Source organism: Erythranthe guttata, chromosome 14 (assembly GCF_056151865.1).
Source record: "Erythranthe guttata isolate IM_541 chromosome 14, IM_541, whole genome shotgun sequence".
NCBI classification, from domain to species: domain Eukaryota; kingdom Viridiplantae; phylum Streptophyta; class Magnoliopsida; order Lamiales; family Phrymaceae; genus Erythranthe; species Erythranthe guttata.
Window position 1 is genome coordinate 13,791,727 of NC_142546.1, and position 19,830 is coordinate 13,811,556.

General features: G+C 38.3%; 3 protein-coding genes across 3 annotated transcripts; all 3 read right to left on the reverse strand.

The window, feature by feature from the left end:
- Nucleotides 1-374: 374 nt before the first annotated feature.
- Nucleotides 375-1,304, reverse strand: LOC105960527 (RING-H2 finger protein ATL67). Its single transcript, XM_012984713.2, has one exon. The coding sequence runs from the start codon at nt 1,275-1,277 to the stop codon at nt 558-560; it is 720 nt and encodes a 239-aa protein (XP_012840167.2). The 5' UTR covers nt 1,278-1,304; the 3' UTR covers nt 375-557.
- A 3,173-nt stretch (nt 1,305-4,477) lies between these two features.
- On the reverse strand, nt 4,478-5,332 carry LOC105960525 (Late embryogenesis abundant (LEA) hydroxyproline-rich glycoprotein family). Its single transcript, XM_012984712.2, has one exon. It carries the CDS (start codon nt 5,309-5,311, stop codon nt 4,649-4,651), a length of 663 nt encoding a protein of 220 aa, XP_012840166.2. The 5' UTR covers nt 5,312-5,332; the 3' UTR covers nt 4,478-4,648.
- Nucleotides 5,333-9,715: 4,383 nt separating this feature from the next.
- Nucleotides 9,716-11,830, reverse strand: LOC105960524 (WRKY transcription factor 22). The gene is made up of 3 exons (XM_012984711.2): nt 11,203-11,830; nt 10,765-10,875; nt 9,716-10,289 (listed from the first exon to the last, which is right to left on the reverse strand). The coding sequence occupies exons 1-3, from the start codon at nt 11,652-11,654 to the stop codon at nt 9,818-9,820; spliced, it is 1,035 nt and encodes a 344-aa protein (XP_012840165.2). The 5' UTR covers nt 11,655-11,830; the 3' UTR covers nt 9,716-9,817.
- Nucleotides 11,831-19,830: the final 8,000 nt, after the last annotated feature.

Consider the following 19,830-nt stretch of genomic DNA (forward strand, 5'->3'; position numbering starts at 1 on the left):
TAATGTCAAATAAGTTTTTATTATTAATGTTACAGTAGAATAATGTACAAAATATCATTAAAACTCCAATTTTAATTTTAGAAGGATTCTTTAAACTACTATACATTTAGGGTTCGTTTGATTGCTAGGATAAAATTAGCTAATATAAAATTTTATTATCTAATAAAACTCAATTATATTATTGGACCTTAGAAGATTCAATATTAACCGTAGCTAAAAGGTGAAATAAGATATGATAAAATAATATTTGTGGATCGACACGATAAATTATAGGATAGTAAACATCAAACAAAGTCCGATTACTTAGTTAATCATGTTTTATCTCCCCAACCATACCATACGAGGCCTTAAATTAGTAGCAATGCACAATGCGATTAATCTTATAATCACGACTTAATTGCTCTTTAGAAGAACTTAAAAGGTAACTCACATTCCGATTCCGATTATTGTTGCCAAAATTGCCAGCTAACCCCAAAAAACTTGTTTACATTTCCACCCCTCAAAAACAGAAAAATTACAATCCATCCTCAGATTAATCCAACAGTTACCAAAACTCATCACCGCCGTCGCCCATCGGCGTACTGAGAAAGCGGCACCACCTCCTGCAGCGGCGTCGACATCGGCGTAGGCAGCGGCGAGTTCCGGCAGACAGGGCAAGACGCGTTGAGCTTCAGCCACGCGTCAACGCACATCGCGTGGAAACAGTGCTTGCAGTCCGGCAGCATCCTCAGCACCTCCGATTCGCGGTACTCGCACAGGCAAATCGAGCAAATGGCGTCGTTCCCCCAATTTCCGCTCCTCTTCGCGAAGACGAGCTTCGGGTACGAGTTGATAACCGCCTGGTCAAGTCCGACGACGCCGTTCTGAGGCTCGCTCTCGTCGACGAAGATTGTGCTGGGGAGGTAGATGCTGTGCTCGCCGGAGCGATTGCGGCGGTTCTGATTTTGAATCTGCAGGTCGTGGCGGCGGCGGCGGGCGGCGGCGGAGGATCGGCAGCAGATGTAGAAGGCGAGGACGATGGAGGAGAAGAGTACAAGGAATCCGAGAGCGATCGCGAAGGAGTAGCCGAATCCGATGGATCGGAGGTTTCTGGAGAAAGAGGCGGATTTAGCGGAGGAGATCAAGGGCGGCGGCGGCGGAGGATTGGTGGACATTGAGAAAAGAGAGTGGCGATGGGGGTGGAAAATGCCATCTGAATGGGGGGTGGGGGTGGGGGTGGGGGGGTGTGTTGAGCAGCAGCATTTAATACTTTTAGTTTGGAAACAGAGCAAACTCATTTAATGGCCAACATGGGGTGATGCAACTTCTATACATTTGGGCTTAGATTTTTGTTACGTACTTTTTGGGATTTGCAAATTTCAAACTTTTCTTATTAATTTATTTTTATATTAGAATCGTTATTTGTGTTTTTTTATTAAAAAAAAAAAAAAAAAAAAAAAAAAAAAAAAAAAGTTACCTAGTAAAATAAATTTACAAATCTACTCACATTTTACGTTTTTCCATGTCAGAAATAAATAAGATTTTTTATTTCTTTTTTCTAAACATATTAACTCCAATTAGAAAAGTAACTACGAGTAATTAAGCGATTGAATCGAATTTGGGCCTGAATTAACGATAAATGTTTAAACCATCGGATTCAAAATGTGGGATTGAATTGGATATATACACTAACCTAGAAATTCTACAAAGACATGTAAAAATAAGCTTTATGTCACAAGTTGCAACTTAGAGCTCATTTAACTGAGTTTATTTCAAACAGCTGATAAGTTGTTTCAATATTTGGTAAATTGTTCCGTCTTATTTTTCGAATTAATTTTTAAAATGTTATATAAAAATGAGTTTATAACCTATGTTTACTCTTTACAGAATCTTAAATAAAAAACAAGATAAATGTATTTTGGAAAAAATATCTTAAATGCTCTAGAACTTCTTATTTTTTAAGTTTTAAGATTTTTTTTCAAAACAATTACGAAACACTTTAGAAAAACGTAAGTTCTTTAACATATAAACTTTTTTTAACAGCTTGTAAGCATAACCAAACTAGGTCTTAGTTTGAAACAGTTAATTACTCGCCTGCCCAACAAAACATTTTTCTTTTTTCTTAAATAAATATTATACCACTAAGTAATGACCAATTTGAGTCAAACAAGGAAAAATGAAATGAAGATAATAACATTCACACCATAGGAAGACTGAAGTCAAAGTAGCTATTTCCACCTAACAGAAAAACTCCACCAATAATTAAATCATTTCAAAGATTTTGTAAGTGTGGAAAAAAGAGAGGTTACGTACAACCAAATGAAGCACATAATTTGAAAATGTGTCTGCCAAAAGGACAAGAGGTTATTGCGCGCGGTCTTGTTTGTTTTCTTTTGATTTGTCAAAGGGAAAGTTCACACTTCTATAACACTGTTTCCAATTATCTATGAATTGAGCCCTCCCCTACTAATTGACCTAATAATCACTTCTTCTTCTTCTTCAATTCTTTTTTTCTTTTTCTTTTTTCTTTGATTAGATTAAATATAAATACATTGACCATATATATAGGCCACAATAAACAAAAACCCTAGTTCATCAAGAACTTAATGACAAAAAAAACACACACACTTCATTTAGGTAGCAACAAAAACTACATTTAGGTAGCAACAAAAACTACCCGGCAAGCGCCCAGTCTAGGAGAAATTAAACAAGGCTCTCGGGCATGCACCGATCCGCCGCCTATAAACTGGAGACTCGATCGAATTTTAATTGGGATCATCCATAACCGATTCTTCGACCCAGTTACAAACGTTGAAAACCGGGTCTACAATCACCCCCTAGTCGCTAAATCTCCTCAAAGATGTCATCATGAACATTAAGCATAAACACACATTGACACAAAGGCATCCTTTCACTTGTCGTCCGATAAGGAATATCGGCCAATCGGCCCCAAGGCATCATAATCTCACGTGTCGCTTCCTCCTTCAAATCATACACCGAAATCGTCTAATGCAACGTGTTATAATGCATATTCCCATATATCGCTCCAATATTTGTACCCTTCTCCAAACTCCGATCACAAACATCAATGAACCTAATTTTTCGAGTGATTAATTAATTAACTAAATGAAATGCTATTTACGGTCACAAAATTGCTATTTGCGGTTTATAATAAAACCCCCCAAAACTTTTAAAAATATCCAAAAACCCTCCAAAACTTTTAAAAATATCCAAAAACCCCCCAAAACTGTAAATAGCAAAAAAACAAAAATTGAAAATTCGAAATCAAGCTTGAAGAAGGGTTGGGCTTCGATTTTTTGATGTAATTTCGACTCTTTTATGTGTAATATGCATTGGGTAGGTCGATTACGGAACCAATTTCATGTTAAAAAGCCCTACAAATCGATTTGTAGGGCTTTTTTTTCGCAAAAAATGTTCGAACGCCCAAGATGGGCGCCCAAGGCGTGTACAAAGAAAAAAAAAATTTGCACTGGACGCCCAACTCGGGCGCCCAAATGCAGCTTGCACGCCCAACTTGGGCGTGCACTGAATGAATGGGCGCCCAAGTTGGGCTTTTACGCGTTTTGGAGGGTTTGGATTTTTTTTGAGAAGTTTTTGGGTTTTAGAGAGATAAAGTATTTTTTTTTAGGTTTTATTATAAACCGCAATTAGCAATTTTCAAACCGCAATAGCAATTTCCTTAACTAATCCACCCACATGCCACAACATCACATGAGAATTGGCGTTTTCTAGAAAGAGAAACACGTATTCAAAAGTTGAAGTCAATAACCAAAGTCGCTAAATTGATTATTGTAGACAACATAAGTATTACTCTACTTATTATTATTCTTATTATTTTTGTTTAATTGGAAATGTGAGATTTTTTTTTTTATTTTTTTTTTCATCTGGTGAAGCCCCGGACACAAATGTTGACTATACTAATTTGTAGTCAAAGACGAGTGGTAAAGTAAATAACTAAATATATATTTTTTTTAACATATAGGTGTACTGGATAAATTTATACTCTCGTATAATAGTTTGTACATTATACGAGTCAAGCCACATTAGGTTAACCAAGTGTGACAAATTCGACATAACAACCGTTAACAAGGGAATTCAAAATCGAGTCATTTAACACAAAATTATCTAGCTCCAACACCTAGACCATCTCTTACAAGCTTACACTACACAACTTGAAATTATTTGAATGTTTGAATACTATGCTAGATTTCAGATTTTTCTTACTTCACATTCTTTAATTAGTTTTCAAAGTTTGAACACGCTCATATATAAATTTATTTCAAGCTAAAATATTACGTACATGCTCATGCACATGCACAATACACACAAACATATGGTATTAATATGAATGTAAATTTGATGGCTCATGTAGACATCGAAATTATTATCATAAACAACGTTATTAATTACAAAAAGAAAAGTAATTAGTAGCAGTATAAAGTAATTAAGCATACTTTATTGAATAAATAACATGGTCATGGATAATGGATTAATAAACTAATCAATAATTACAACCACGCAAACCAAAAAAAAAAAAAAATTAAAAATCCAAAACACAACAAGGCGAATATAAATTTTAATAAGTATACACCAAAAATTACATAAATTAAATATGTATTTTTAAATATTCTATTAAAAAAAATCTAAATTAAAGCTTGACCTTTCGCTTACACTTCTGTTCCTGAATCGCTTGGCTGGTAATATTAATCGTCATGCTACAATTCATCCTGACCGTCAGATGCTTTTTGATCATCAGCATCTTAACCCTCCCACCGACCACCGTATAAGTAGTCATCGTCAGCAGACCCGTATTTATATCCGTACCCAAATCCGGGTTCGACAGAACCCGATCCGTTATCACTTCCACAGTCACGTTCATCCTCATCGTCCGACGCGCCCTCGCGCTCCCCGGCGGCCCACGCGCCTCGCCAATCACTGCCCCGCGGTAGTACAGCGTGGTCGTGGTGTTCATGTACCTGAACGACGCGTGGTTCGGGTTCTTCACCGAAACGTCGGCGTTTAATGTCATGTTTGACCCTGGCCGTGGTGTGGTGGTAGTGCCGTTGACCAAATCGAGGTTGAGTACGGTGACCTTGTTCATGCGGATGACTGGCTCTTTGACTTTGAACACTGTGAAGATTAGGATGACGACGACTACGGCTTGGATGAGGATGACCGCGGCGGCGCAGCCGCAGCATTTCAGGCACCGCCTGCGGCGGATTCCGGTGACGGCGGCGGATTCGTCGTCGCTGCTGGTGTGGCGGTCGTAGGCGGGGGCGAGTGGGCGGACTTGCTCCGACGTCTCCACCATTGTTGATCGAGGAATATTTAGTTTTTTAATTAGCAGGTTCAGTTTTCCTTTTGATTTGTTTGTATATATAGTGGTTAAATACTTAAATATCGTGAATTAATGATGAGAAATTCTTAAAAGTGTGGAATTAAATTAATTATAGTGGTGGGGTTTGTGGAAAATTTGGCCTACTTTATTTGATTTGTGTATGCTAAAATTAATTGAGTTTATTGCATTTACTACCCCTGTGAAAATCGTAACTGCGCGATTCCCCCCTATCATAAAAAAATTAGCAAATACCCCCCTGTACTAATTAGTCAAAGGCGAAAACCCCCCTCGGAGCATAGCGTGTATCGCACTCGCGGATTGTGCGATTTTTTCTTCATTTTTGCATGTGAAGTGACATAATTACCCCCAAAAGCCTACACCTTCTCTCCCCTGTCCTCTCTTCTTCGTCTTCTTCGACTTCTTGTCCTTTTTTCTTTGGAATAAATCTTCTCATCATGTTCATTAATGGAGATTTCCAAAAATAAATAGGCAAAGCTTCGCACATCAACAAAATCATTGGTTTCAATTTTCTCCACCTTCAAAAAGAAATTAGTGTTTCTGCAATTTTATAGCAATGGCGGTGGATATGCTTCCTGTTGAGAAAAAATGGCGACAGAGATGGTGTACGCTGTTGCGGTGGGCTGCTGAAAAATAATGGCGGCGGAGATGGTGGGTGGTGCCGTGGTGGGTTGCTGAGCAAAGATGGTGGCGTAGATGGGTTGGGCGGTTGGTGGTGGATTGCTGAGCAAATATGGCGGCGGAGATGGGTTGGGCGATGGGTGGTGGGCTATTAGGCAAAGATGGCGGCGAAGATGACTCGGGCGGCGGGTGCTGGGCTGTTGAGCACATATGGCGGCGGAGAAGATCTGGGAGGTGGTGGTGGAGGCCGGTCCTGTGAAAGATGGACTTTTTTTTTTTCTTTAATTAAGTTTTGGAAATTGCAATTTAACCACTTTAAGTTTTCATAAATTCAATTTGGTCCCCAAGTTGTAAAAATTACTCGTTGAAGGACTGGGTCTTTTGTTTTTGCAAAACCCTCGCAGGGTATTTTGTCTTTTCACACCTAGTCAATGGTCAAAAGTTAAATGGGTCAAGTATGCAACCTAAAAATTAGCACAGGGGGGTTTTTGCTAATTTTATTATGATAGGGGGGAATCGCGCAGTTACGATTTTCACAGGGGTAGTAAATGCAATAAACTCAAAATTAATTAATTAATATTGACTTATACTTTTTTCTTTCATTTTCGTTTATTTATATTTCCTGCAAAAATGATAGGTTACTTAGGTTGAAATTTATGTCTGAACGAAATTAAGGTCATAATTATGGTTGGCACAAGTCCACAATTTCTGTATCCCCAACCCACAATTTAATATATTTATTTATTAAATTTAAGGGTAAATTACACCTACGTCGCTGAGGTATGTTAAAATAACTTTAAGGTTCATGTGGTATTGGTAATTCAAGTCACACCCCTGAAACAATTACCGGGATGATATGCACTATATTTGTTTTATGCGGGGTCGTTAATGCTACCATAGATGAAAATTTATAAATTTTATATAAAATAATAAAGATTTAAGAAATGTTATGAGAACTATGCCATCCCTAGTTTTATGTCGTCTCCATTACTGCTTGAACTTAATAGTCATTTAGAATCTTAATAGAATAACTTATCAAATGCATTATGTTGTTAGAGTTTCTAACAATGTTTCAAAGGGGTGATTGTAATTATCGATATTATAGGGACCTTAAGATTGTTTTAGTACCATTAGGGATGTAGGTGTAATTTACACTGTTTTTAATAGAACCGTCTTCAAGGCGTTCATCAAATTATTGAGTTTTTTTGACAAAAATGTATACAATTGGATGCCCTCACACTCAGACTCAAGTGGCACCGACACGTGTCACCAATCAGCTAATCCATCTAATGAACGGTCGATTACGTTGTTCAATTTTAATTATTATTATTATTTTATCAATTTAGTTTCTGATTGGGCTTCACTAAGGGATCAGAAGGCCTACTAACAAGAAGTTAAAGCCACATCCTCTATTTTATTAATGGGCTCATTTGGACTTTGTGAACCGGCCGGCTCAATGTACACATGCTGAAACTCGAGTATTGATTAATCTAGCTCGAGTCATTCTTAATTATTTACATGCCCATTTACGGAAGTCAGATGTTAGACCTGGTTATTTATATTTGGTGAATTTGAACCGTAGATCTACACATAATCACACGCACCCATGTGTATGTGTGCTTTGTGAGTAGTTGTTTAATCAAATCTACGAATTAAATTTAATCGTTCTAATTATAAATATAAGTAGTAACAAAAATAATACTTCAAGTTAAAAGAGTTGGAACTTTAAGATTGGACTCGTCTAAATTCGAGCTCGGGCTCGAGAGCACAACTTCACAAATATTTACATAGAAACACACACAATTCTTAATGTGTAGAAGGATATTAGGGTGCATTTGGATGGAGGGATTTGGGGGAGAGATTTCAAATCCATAATAACAAATCCCTCGGACTTGTTTGGATTGAGGGATTTGGAGATGGATTTCAAATCTCCACCCCTCCTTTTTAGTTGATTTTGGAGCAATAGTGATGGATTTCAAATGACTCCAAAATTGAAGTCATTTCAAATCCATTCCCCAAATCAAATCCCTCCCCAAATCCCTCCATCCAAATGGACCCTTAAATCTTTCCTAAAAACAAGAGACGATCAGTTATTAATCTATCGTGAAATTTAATTTGATACAGCATAAATATGACAAAAAATTAGACACTACACCTGGTAATTTACACTGCATAAATTTAATAAACTTAGATATATGTTGGGCGAAAACCTACACGCAAGTGCACGTATCGTACAAGTAATATAGTGGACAATTAAGTCCGGATATCGAACCCACAGGGAATATTTAATTACTTAATCCTAGACGCTAAATTCTACCAATTATTATCAAGCCCACCCTACACAGTCGAGTTTTGAGAGAATAAACTAAATTAAACTAAATTAAAAACAAGCAAAAACAAGAAAGCAATTAAAAACGAAGATTTAATCAAAGTAGACAAGCCTAGGATTTTATTCTTCCCCCTATGTGATTATTACTCCCCCAATTCCTTCAATTATGCAAGCAATTAACGCGGATTATTAACCTGAGATGCTAATTTAATCATAACCCGCTTCCGCGTGTATTACGATTCTAATACTCTAGATTCAATTACTATATTCCTATGCAATTAATTCTAGAACACAGCATTAAGCACAAATCTCAATAATGGTTACCTAAGAGATTAACTATATTCCTATGTTAATACCACAAAGGCTCTTCTACCACAGTTCTAATTATTAACCCGATCTTCCGATTCATGCGATTAACAATAACATAAAAGCACATAAGGTGATCAAGTTCATGCACTTAATAAAACAAGTAGAAGAAATAATCCGGAATTAAAACTTGCATAAAATCATAGAAAAGGGTTCATAAATCCCACATAGGGTTCCAAATAAAATCCTAGAAATAAGTAGTTTAGCTACTCATAATTAAATCAAAAACGCAAATAGAATAAATCATAGACGATAAATCTTTGCTTGGAGTCTTCGAATTCTTCGTCTTCGTTATTGCTTTGTTGCTCTTGAAATTGCGTAAAAAGATATCCCTAATTGTGTGCTTGGCTTGGTCTTATATAGGGTGGAGAACTTGGGGAAGAAGGCAGTTTCCTTGTGCAATTAAAATTCCTTCACTGCGCTATTTCGCCCATCCGGACGGCCGTGTGAGATTTATGCCTAAAATCCGCACGGCCGTGCGGTCCTTGATTTTCCAGAATTCTGTTTTTTTTTCACTTTTGGCCCATATTTTCTCCAAAATTTCAGTTTTGACCCCATACTTTTCCAATTCTTCAATTTATACCTGAAATACAATAAATCAACTTTTTAAGCACCAATTATCATTAAAACACACCAAAAGCTCAAATAAAAAGATACGATAAAGTGTAAAAATATACACTTAACAATATACACATAATCTCACACACATATGTGAAAATGCGATTAGTAAGGTTCAAATACACCTCGTCTAAATAACCAGGCCCAAATCTGACATACCAACAAGTTGCACCCCATAGAAATAGGAATGTTAAAGTTACCAAGCAATGAATCATAATTCATAATCATTAATCAAAATGTGACATAAAAGATTAACTAATAAAAAAAAATTTAACTATGATCATTAATTAACACACATCCAATTAATTAATTAATAAATAAATAAACAAATCCAATCGCATCTATGCTTTTTTTCTTTTACCTCTACAAGGATCTTTTATGATTAGAGATTTAATTAAATGTATAGGTTACTCACAAAAAAAAAGTTCAAGATTCTTTACAACTCTCAACCGAACAAAAAAGTTGTCTCTGTACTACAAAATGGCAAGAGAAGTGAGCCACACGAAAAGCATCATTCCCCACCCAAGTCAACAACCCCCTCCAGCGGCGGCGGCAGCGCCGCCACCGGCGGTTCCATTATTCGCAAGCCAAGGGAACTGCAAACTCGCCGGAAATCGATCGGTAGTACTAAAGCACTCCCCACCTTCCTCCCCATCTAAATCATCCAACCCCGCGAAGAAACTGTCGTCCAACGCCATATTCGACGGGCTGAGGTCGTCGTCTTCGTCGTCGAGATCCGCTCCGGCGGCAAAATCCTCCTCCGGCTGGCTGCCGCCCTCCAACATTTCCGGCAAGGAAGAGGCTTTCTTGGGTTCGTCGGAGTTGGGAGCCTCGGCGGGCTTGTTGCGGCTGCTCCCGGCGAGCGAGTTCCGGTGGGTAGGCACCGGGTGGTTGTGCTCCGCCGTGTAGGTGATTACGAACATTCCCGGGTCGGATTTATTACGCTCCACTTGCTTTCTTGCCATACATCCTGTTAACGTGCTGCATTTGTAATAACCCCTGTTTAATTCCACAAATATAAATTAATCATTAATTATGTTGAATAAATAAATACACCCTTTATTCAAGAATCATTATTAGTACTTAAAAATGTAAACAAATCAAGTCGAGCCGAGCACGAATTATGTTGAACAAAATAAAAATAAATAAACCCTTTATTCCTATTTATGTACCTCACTTAAATAAATCAAGTAATGTAAAAATCGAGTCGAGTCAAGCCGAACACGAATTAAACTTGAGTAGCTTAACTTCAAGCTACTCCAGTTTCATGTCGATCTTTCTAACTCATCAAACGAAAATATATGTTCTAAACTTGTTCATTACATATATATGAATAAACGAAGCTCAAACGAGCTATTAACGAACAATCTTGAATCGAGTATTCAGTAGTTTGATTTTATTAATTTCAAGCCCCCCAATTAACATCATTAATGAATTAATTATTTGAAATTAAATAAAAGAAGAAGAAACAAACCTAGGATAAGGAGAGCCCTTGATTGGTTTTTGGCCATATTTTCTCCAAGACCACATGTCTGAAGATAAACCCTCTGCAGATACATGACAAACCTTCTTCAATGGGTTCTTCCTGCAAATATTTAATCATAAAATTAATTAAAAAAAATTATTATTATTAAATAATTAGAATTTAGATCCATATATTAACACAAACCCATTATTTTGTTTTCAATCAATTTCAATAATCATTTAAAAAAAAAATACTAAAAATCAATTTTCACACACATACACACACCTATAGATATAATTATAAAGTTAATAAAAAAAATCATTATTAAATATTAGAAATTAGATCCATATCTAAACACAAACCCATTATTTCCTTTTAAGTCAATTTCAGTAATTAAATTAAAAAAAAAAAAAAAAAAGAATCAATTTTTCACACACACACACACACCTTTTCTTGGACCTTGGATTGGGGTGATGAGAAGAACTAGGTTTGGAGCCATTAACAACAGAAAAGAGCTGATTTTTGTGATGAATCTGTGTTTTGGGAGGTGGCTGTTTAACTACAGCTTGCTCAAAAGATAGATCTTGCAAACCACCAAGAACAGAGAGTGGTGAAACCGGTAATAATCTTTGTGGTGGAATAAATAATGTTTTTTCTGAATTAATTGTCTTTTTTGGGAAGAAGGGTTTGCAGAGATCGTGCAGCTCTTCTGAGGAATTATTCTCTCTTCTCGGCTCGAACAGCAGATCTTGTAAGCTACTGCAATCTTGGTCGGAGGTGGTGCTGAAAAGTTGGGTGCGAGGTGTTTGTTCGGCGGCGGCGGCGGCGGCGGTGGTGGTGGTGGTGGTGGAGGAGGTGCAGCTTCTGACCACCGCGTGGAGATCCCAGTCATCCTCCATTTCCTCTGTTCTTTTTTTTCTTTTTCTGTTCTTTGCTGTGAAGAGACAAAAAGAAGGCGCTGACTTTTGTAGAGAGAGAAAGTGGATGGTGGTGGGAGTATTGTTTTCTCTCACTAGGAATTTAGAGAGAGAGAGTTGGGGTGGGATTTTGGTGATTTTGGTGGTTGACTTTAGAAAATGTCAAAGGGGGTTTATAAAATGTTCACGCGTTTTTATGAAGGGGGTGGGGGGGTCAAAAAGCTGGGTGCCCACTTGCCGACAAGGAGAATTCGAGGCAAGCCACGTGGGGTGGTGCTACTCTCGAAATTAATGCGTGTGATGCACTCGACTCTCTTGCGGCTGCATTAGTATTTTTCTTTATTTTTTCCCGTTCATATTATACTATGGGTAAACTACAAGCAGCATATTGAGGTACAGTCAATTTATGAAAAATTTATCTTTTTGGATAATTATATCTACTATATTAATTATATTTTTTCTTTACACCTAAATTTATATGGTATCGAATTCAACATAATCATCTAGATTACATGGAATATGCTATATTGTAATCGTTTTGTGTAAAAATAGAGTTTTTGATGCACCACAATCTGATATATACAAGCCAAAAAATACGTATTATGATCATCTTGCTTCAAAATGTGGAGTTCGAATTGGAGTTCCATATAATCTCGAAAATTCCACTAAATTTGAACTGCAAGGGTGGACGTGTAAGAAGATTTATAGTTGATGAGTAGTTGTAATTACCCAAACAAGATGGGGGTTTTCGTAATTTGACCATACATCAGGGATGATTGTAATTTGCCCTTATATTATTATGTACTCATTTGACCGACAAATACATAATTCCGCCGATTTTGATTTCCGAATTCACAAATTTGCAATTTCTGATATTTAATTATGGTCGGATGGAATTGAAATTCATATTAGATTTCGATCGAATTTGAGATTAAGAATATAATTTCAAAAGTTTCGATCTTTTTGTCTTCCAAAAACTATGCTTGCAGTACCGCTATTGTTGTGTATTTTATTTTGTAGATAAAAGAATTTTAAATTTTTGAATCCCCATTGCCAAAAGTTTCGATTTAGGAATAAAAATTATCATTCCAATTGTAGAAGTTGTTCGAAATAGAGTTTTTTCACTTAAAAAAAAAATCGGAAAGTTCGCTAATTGTGATTATTCACCCTTCTATAGTTCTATTAATATCTTTTAATGTATAAAACATAATTAACTTTATTTTCCATAGTTTGGTCAATATTTATGGAGAAATTCAATTAAATAGTAATGAAACATAGATAATAAACACATAATATTTTAAAGGGTAAATTACACTCATACCCCTGAGGTATGCTTAAATAACTTTAAGGTCCACGTGGTATCGATAATTACACTCACCCCCTTGAAACGTAGTTATAAACTCTAATGAGATAATGCATTGGATACGTTATACGATAGTGTTCTAACGGACTATTGGTTTCAGGAAGTGGTGGAGACAACAAAGAGTTATGGGTGATTTAAAAAATATTGGGGGAGCTATGTCACCCCATAACTCCCCATAACTCTATGTTATCTCCACCACTTCCTGAAACCAATAGTCCGTTAGAACACTATCGTAATAACGTATCCAATGCATTATCTCATTAGAATTTATAACTACGTTTCAAGGGGGTGAGTATAATTATCGATACCACATGGACCTTAAAGTTATTTAAGCATACCTCAGGGGTGTGGGTGTAATTTACCCTATTATAAACTATTATATGCAAACTAAAGTAAAGTGAATTTATTCTTAACACGCATTGAGCGGCGCGTATGATGCACCACTTGTCAACGTCGTTGACTCTATAGCTTCGATGGACGGCTATGAGCGAAGCATTTCACACTTGGACGGCTGGAGATGTGGAAAGCTTCATGAGGTCATCGTGACGTGGCATGATGTTTGCAGATCAAGCGGGTCCCACTTCGGTAAAAGTCACACGTGTGTACCGTGGTCATAAAACCTGCTTTTTTACGTCAATGTACAGATTTGCAGCAACATAAACAGAAAATCTACGGCTCAGAATTGTACGTCTGATTTTTGGATTATCTGATCTTGTCAACGAAATATAATCAAAATTAAATTAAATTAATTAAAGGAAAAACAAATAGATAACAATGAAGAGAATGAAATAAATATTTAAGACCTAAAGAAAATGATATAATGCAACTATTTTAATGTCATTATTTGTGCTAAAAATCGTGGTGATAAAATGCCAAGCCTATATTTTATTTCATAAATCCAATTGCACCAAAGAATAACTACTCACATATATTAACATATCGTTTAGCTAAACTTATCTTAAACAATATTAACATTTTCCCCCGTGCGATGCACGGGATATTATTTAAATAGTGAAAAAAATAATCAATTTAATACATAATAAGAAAAATATAGTACACTAATATAATAAAATTTAATAATGTAGTTGATGATGCTAAAGTTAGATCACCTCAAGTAGTTGAAGTAGGATGAGCTCGAAGAGCAGAGTGGATCACTGGCTCACGAGCTTGATGACCTTGAGATACCAGCGAACGAAATATTTTGGGGGCACTATAAACCCCCAGGGAGTCGATAACCCTTGGCGAACGAAATATTTTGGGGGCAGATGTAAGCCCTCAGGGAGTCGATAACCCTTGGCGAACGAAATATTTTGGGGGAAGATGTAAGCCCCCATGGAGTCGATAACCCTTGGCGAGCGAAATGTTTTGGAGGCACTGTATACCCCCAGGGAGTCGATAACCGTTGGCGAGCAAAATATTTTGGGGGCAGAGGTAAGCCCTCAGGGAGTCGTTAACCCTTACTAGCGTTGAAGGGCCTCCTCGGTTGTCTGAACCGATCGAGGGGCGGGAAGAAGTGAATCCTGTTGAGGATCTAGTGGGACATCCGATGAAGGCCTCGTAGTGGATCCCGAGCATGGGGAGGAGGATGTGACAAGCCAGAGCCTCCACGAGGTGGGAGGTTGTTAGCAGTGTCACACCCCCCTGAGCAGAAGTCTCAAGGCCATCTTGCGCGTTACGTGATCTTGTTTGCCTTCCCAGAGACGGCGCCAAAATGATGATGCTAAAGTTAGATCACCTCAAGTAGTTGAAGTAGGATGAGCTGGAAGAGCAGAGTGAATCACTTGCTCACGAGCTTGATGACACTGAGATACCTGCGATCATAGAACACGTGAACTAGGCCGGGGGTTGATCCGGCGGAAACCCCTCCGACGCTCAAGTCAGACGTGTTGATAGTACAAATAGTCCAGAGAATACATTTAATAGTATTGCTCAGATAATAGGACGTACCATAAGGAATGAGTTCCAATGATTATTTATAGCTTAGTGGAGATTGTCGGACTCAAACCTTACTTGAAGGTGATTGGGCCTCGGTAGTAGTGGTCTTCAATATTGGGCTCGTGGCCCAGTAGGTAAAGAGATTGTAGGCTTATTGGGTTGGCCCAAATAGGCATATCAGTAGTATTATTCATATTGAATTTCTAGCTTTATCTCGTAAGATTTTAGATATATTTATGAAAATTAGGTGATCAGTAATTGTTGAAAGATATAGTTAAAAAAATTAATACATAAAAAATATTAAAAATAAATAATTACATAAGTAACAATAAGGTAAGATTATTCACGGGTAGTAAGTTTGATAATTGTTTAAAATTATAGTTAAAAATTAGTAGAGAAAAAATGTTAAAAATAAATAATTACAGAAAAACCATTAGGGTTTTTTAGGGTTGCCCAACGTTTCTTTCTTTTATATATAAGATATAAGATAAGGTATTACGTCACATAAGATGCTTTAAGCACTCATATAAGTTGTCACAACTTATGTTTCTAATTAATTTCAAAGTATTTGGATAATGAGAGATAGATGAGGAATTACAAGTATTCTCGAAATAGTAGGGGTGATCAAAAAATCGAGAAACCGAAAAACCGAACCGCGAATCAAAAAAACCGAACTGATATGTACTGTCCCGACTTAAAACCGCATATACGGTAAATTATTTTTGAAAAAACAGAAATTATCGGTGTTGGGCTAAATACCTAACACGCAAGTGCACGTATCCCAAACAAGTAGTAAAAGTGGACTCGTGAGAGTCGGATGTCGATCCCACATGGAATACTCAAATTATCTAGTCCTAAGTAGGAGTTGATCGAGTTATCTCCTCGTAGGAGTTGTCTCGCGATAATGTAGTAGCACGGAGCTGGTATTCTCCTCGTGGGAGTTATTATTTATCGATATTGTCAATGTTTTGACGCGTTGCTTGTATGTGTTTACATATAGCCTTGTGCGTGATGTACTTAAGGAGGGGATTAGGCTCTCAAGATTTTTGTATGGGGATCGTGCCACTTGTTAGACCTCGTGGGTTGTAAGTATGTTTGGACCGGCCACGTTTTAATGAAGGACCCATCGAAAACAAGTAGATAATTTTGAGTAATCAAGCTGGCCAGGCTATATAGATTCCCATAATATATCTAAGTGTTTCTAGGGTTGTAATCGTGCTAACTTGAGCTTGCGATTATATAGTGAATTTCGGGGGAGTTGTCTCCTCATGGGAGTTGTCTAGCAGCGAAGTTATAGGAGCATTGGACACGCGACTGGGGAGTATGCGGATTCAGGTCGCTCTGAGCGAGTAGTCTCCTTGTTGGAGTTGTCTCACATCAAGTCTTATTACCGAGCGTGGTGTCTTCTCGTGGGAGTTTCCTTGCAACTGCTTCGTAGTGCCGAGCGATTTGGCTCCTCGTGGGAGTTGTCTCGCTGCGGGTTGGTAGTATCGAGCGAGTTGTCTCCTCGTGGGAGTTGTCTCGCTGCGGGTTGGTAGTACCAAGCGAGTGGTCTCCTCGTGGGAGTTGTCTCGCAACGGGTTGTAGGACGGAGCGAGTGGGTCTCCTCGTGGGAGTTATCTCGCAGTGGTTTTGAGACCCGAGGGAGTTGGCTCCTCGTGGGAGTTGTCCTGCAACAGGTTATAGGACGAAGCGAGTGCTCTCCTCGTGGGAGTTATCTCGCTGTGGTTTCATAGACCCGAGGGAGTTGGCTCATCGTGGGAGTTGCCTCGCAACGGGTTATATGTCCTAGCGAGTTATCTCCTCGTGGGAGTTGTCTCGCTACGGGTTGTAGTTCCGAGCGAGTTGGCTCCTCGTGGGAGTTGTCTCGCTGCGTGTTCGTAATACCGATGGAGTTGGCTCCTCATGGGAGTTGTCTCGCAACGGATTTGTACGACCGAGCGAGTTTGCTCCTCGTGGGAGTCTTGCAAGCTCCCTACTCTCGATTCGATGTGGGAGCCAAGTCGAAAATGATGCCGGATCGTGTCAAGAGTATATCGGTGTCGTGGTGTACCGATAACTGTTGGCGTGGTGTGGAGAAATAATATTTTTTATTTATCCGTTTGAGAGCGCGCGCGAATTGGCGAGGCGCGTTGGAGAGCTCGCGCAATTTGGTGAAGCGCGTTGAAGTTCTCGTGCGATTTGGTGAAGCGAGTCAAAATCTACGCGCAATTTGGTGGAAAGTAGTCAAAGTTGCGCTCGATTTGATGGGAGCGTGCGGTCCAAGGGCGCCTTGGGAAGGCGCGCGTGCTTGCGCACGCTTTAATAATTTTTTTTCTCTGCTGATGCGCGCGCGTGCTATGCACGCGCGCCTTTTTTTTTTTCCTTCTCCGCTGACGCGCGCGTGCTGTGCACGCGAGCCTCTTTTTTTTTTTCGCATGACGCACGCGCGAGTGCTGTGCACGCACGCCTTTTTTTTTTTTTTTTTCTTTTCTGTTTTCTTCTTCTTTTTCTTCCTTCTTTCTTTCTTCTTCTAATTCTTCTTATTTTACTCTCTTTTTTCTTCTTCTTGTTCTTGGGTCTAGTGCGCGCGATTTGACCCCTTTTTTTTTTTTTTTTTTTTTTTTTATGATTGACGAGCGTGGCTGGCGCGTGTAAGCCACATGCACGTTTCTTCTTTCTTTCTTTTGATTTTTATTTTAAGGTGATTGATGTTCACCCCTTTGGGGATGTTCTATTTTTTGAGTAGGGAGATTATACTCGTTTCTTGAGATGGGATGTGCACCCACTTGGGGTTGAAAGGTAAGGGTGATGCCAACCTTGGGATGGGATAGCCCCTCACTTTAGGATGAGGCGCTCGAGACCTATGGTCTGAGGTGGATGCGCACGGCTGTGTCATTGCTTCAGTGGCAACACGAGTTGAAACTTTCGCGGTCGTACGCTGAAGGTCCTTATCGGTTACCTGAACCATTAGAGGACCAAGTAGAAGTTGATCTTGTTGAAGGTTCGGCGATCATACGCTGAAGGTCCTCTTCGGTTATCTGAACCGTTCGAGGGGGCGAAAGTAGCCCCCCAGAGAGTCGATGACCCATGGCGAACGAAATATTTTGGGGGCACTATAAACCCCCAGGGAGTCGATAACCCTTGGCGAAAGAAATATTTTGGGGGCAGATGTAAACCCCACAGGGAATACTCAAATTATCTAGTCCTTAGTACCAAATTCTAACAATTATGATTTTTGTCCAGCCTACGCAAAGTTGTCAAATTTAATCAACTAAATAATTAAACTAATTATGAAAGCAAATAAACACGAGAAAATATCAATAAAAACAGACCTAGGATTTTATCTTCCCCCTATGCAGGAATTGCTCACCCAAAACCCCTCAATTATGAAATATATGATTCATGATTATTAACCCGAGACACTAATTTACTCATAACCCCCTGTCGCGTGTATTATGAGTCTATTATTCATAAACGGTTCACTATATGTCTATGCAAACAAATTATGAATAAAGCATTAACTAACACACTAGGCCAAATTTCATTTCAGGCGACGTTTTATGTGCGACGATTTTGTAAACGTCGCTCAAATTGCGACGTTTTCTTAACATATCGTCGCAATAATGCATAATTTAAATTCAAATTCTAAAAAATGAGTAAATATTGCGACGTTTCTAAATTACGTCACAGAAATCGTCGCAAACTTTTAAACGAAAAGTTCCCTGAAGAAAAGGCGACGAATCGGTTATATACGTCGCAATTTTGCGACGTTAGTATAAATATTCGTCGCAAAAGAAAAAACTTTTTTTATTTTTTTTTAATTAATAATATTTGCGACGATAATGTTGAAACGACGCAAGGTGATTGGGAAATTTGCGACGTTTATATATTATTACGTCGCAATGGTTTTCCAATTAAAAATTTCTAGATTTGTTTTGCGACGTAAATAATGCAATGGATTGAAACGTCGCAATATAATTAGTTTTTTTTTTTCACAATTTTTCTGTTGCGACGTTTAATTAAGTAAAGTCGCTATTTTATTTCCATAAGTCTGTTGTGGCGACTAAAATATAGGAAAACGTCGCACGAAAATTTTCGGTCCTGCGACTAATAAGTATAAACGTCGCGAAACCAAATTAAAACCCTTTTCCCCACCCTAATTTCAGAACACGTTTGCCCAAGTCCGTCTCTTCCCAAATCACAGCTGCTCCCACACCCCTCCTCCGCCGAAGCAAATCAGTCCGCCGTCGCCGTCGCCGTCGGTGTCGCGGCTGACGGCATAAGGCCTTGTGATAGCCACCGCCAAAATCCCTCTATCTCAGCTCCTCTTCCGTCTTCCACACCGCCGCCGCCGCCGCTTCAATATTCTCCACAGAAATCCACCCCCATCGTGCCGACGACATCACCGGTTACTAAGGCCGGCCACCACCGAAGCCTTCTTCTCCCGCTCCTCCTCCCTGTTTCACACCGCCGCTGCCGCTCCCGCTCCCGCCGTCGGAGCCGTGGGACTTACCGTAAGTTTTTTATTTATTCTGCATAATTATATTTTATATATTTTTATATATTTTATTATCAATGATTCATGAATTATTATTAATAGAAAACAAAAGAAAAATTATTTCTTTAAAAAAAAAAATCGAAATAATGTTGACAGCTGCAATTTCATTGAATTAATGTGAAGGTGGCTGAAGGGGCAAGAACGAGAGGAGCATCAAGAATTATTGGAGTTGACATTAATCCCGATAAAATTATTAAAGGTATCAAATTAAATTAATAAATAAATAAACTCGCCATTTAATTTATTGTACTATAGTATATTCATCCAATTGGAGTAATTAATAATCAATAAATTATAAAATTTTGTTTTAATATGTAAAG

Coding starts and splice junctions, on each gene's coding strand:
- LOC105960527 (XM_012984713.2), bottom strand. CDS start 1,277: ATGAGTTTGCTCTGTTTCCAAACTAAAAGTATTAAATGCTGCTGCTCA.
- LOC105960525 (XM_012984712.2), bottom strand. CDS start 5,311: ATGGTGGAGACGTCGGAGCAAGTCCGCCCACTCGCCCCCGCCTACGAC.
- LOC105960524 (XM_012984711.2), bottom strand. CDS start 11,654: ATGGAGGATGACTGGGATCTCCACGCGGTGGTCAGAAGCTGCACCTCC. Junction 10,876..11,202: donor AATCCAAGGTCCAAGAAAAG/GTGTGTGTGTGT, acceptor AAATATTTGCAG/GAAGAACCCATTGAAGAAGG. Junction 10,290..10,764: donor AAGGGCTCTCCTTATCCTAG/GTTTGTTTCTTC, acceptor GGAATTAAACAG/GGGTTATTACAAATGCAGCA.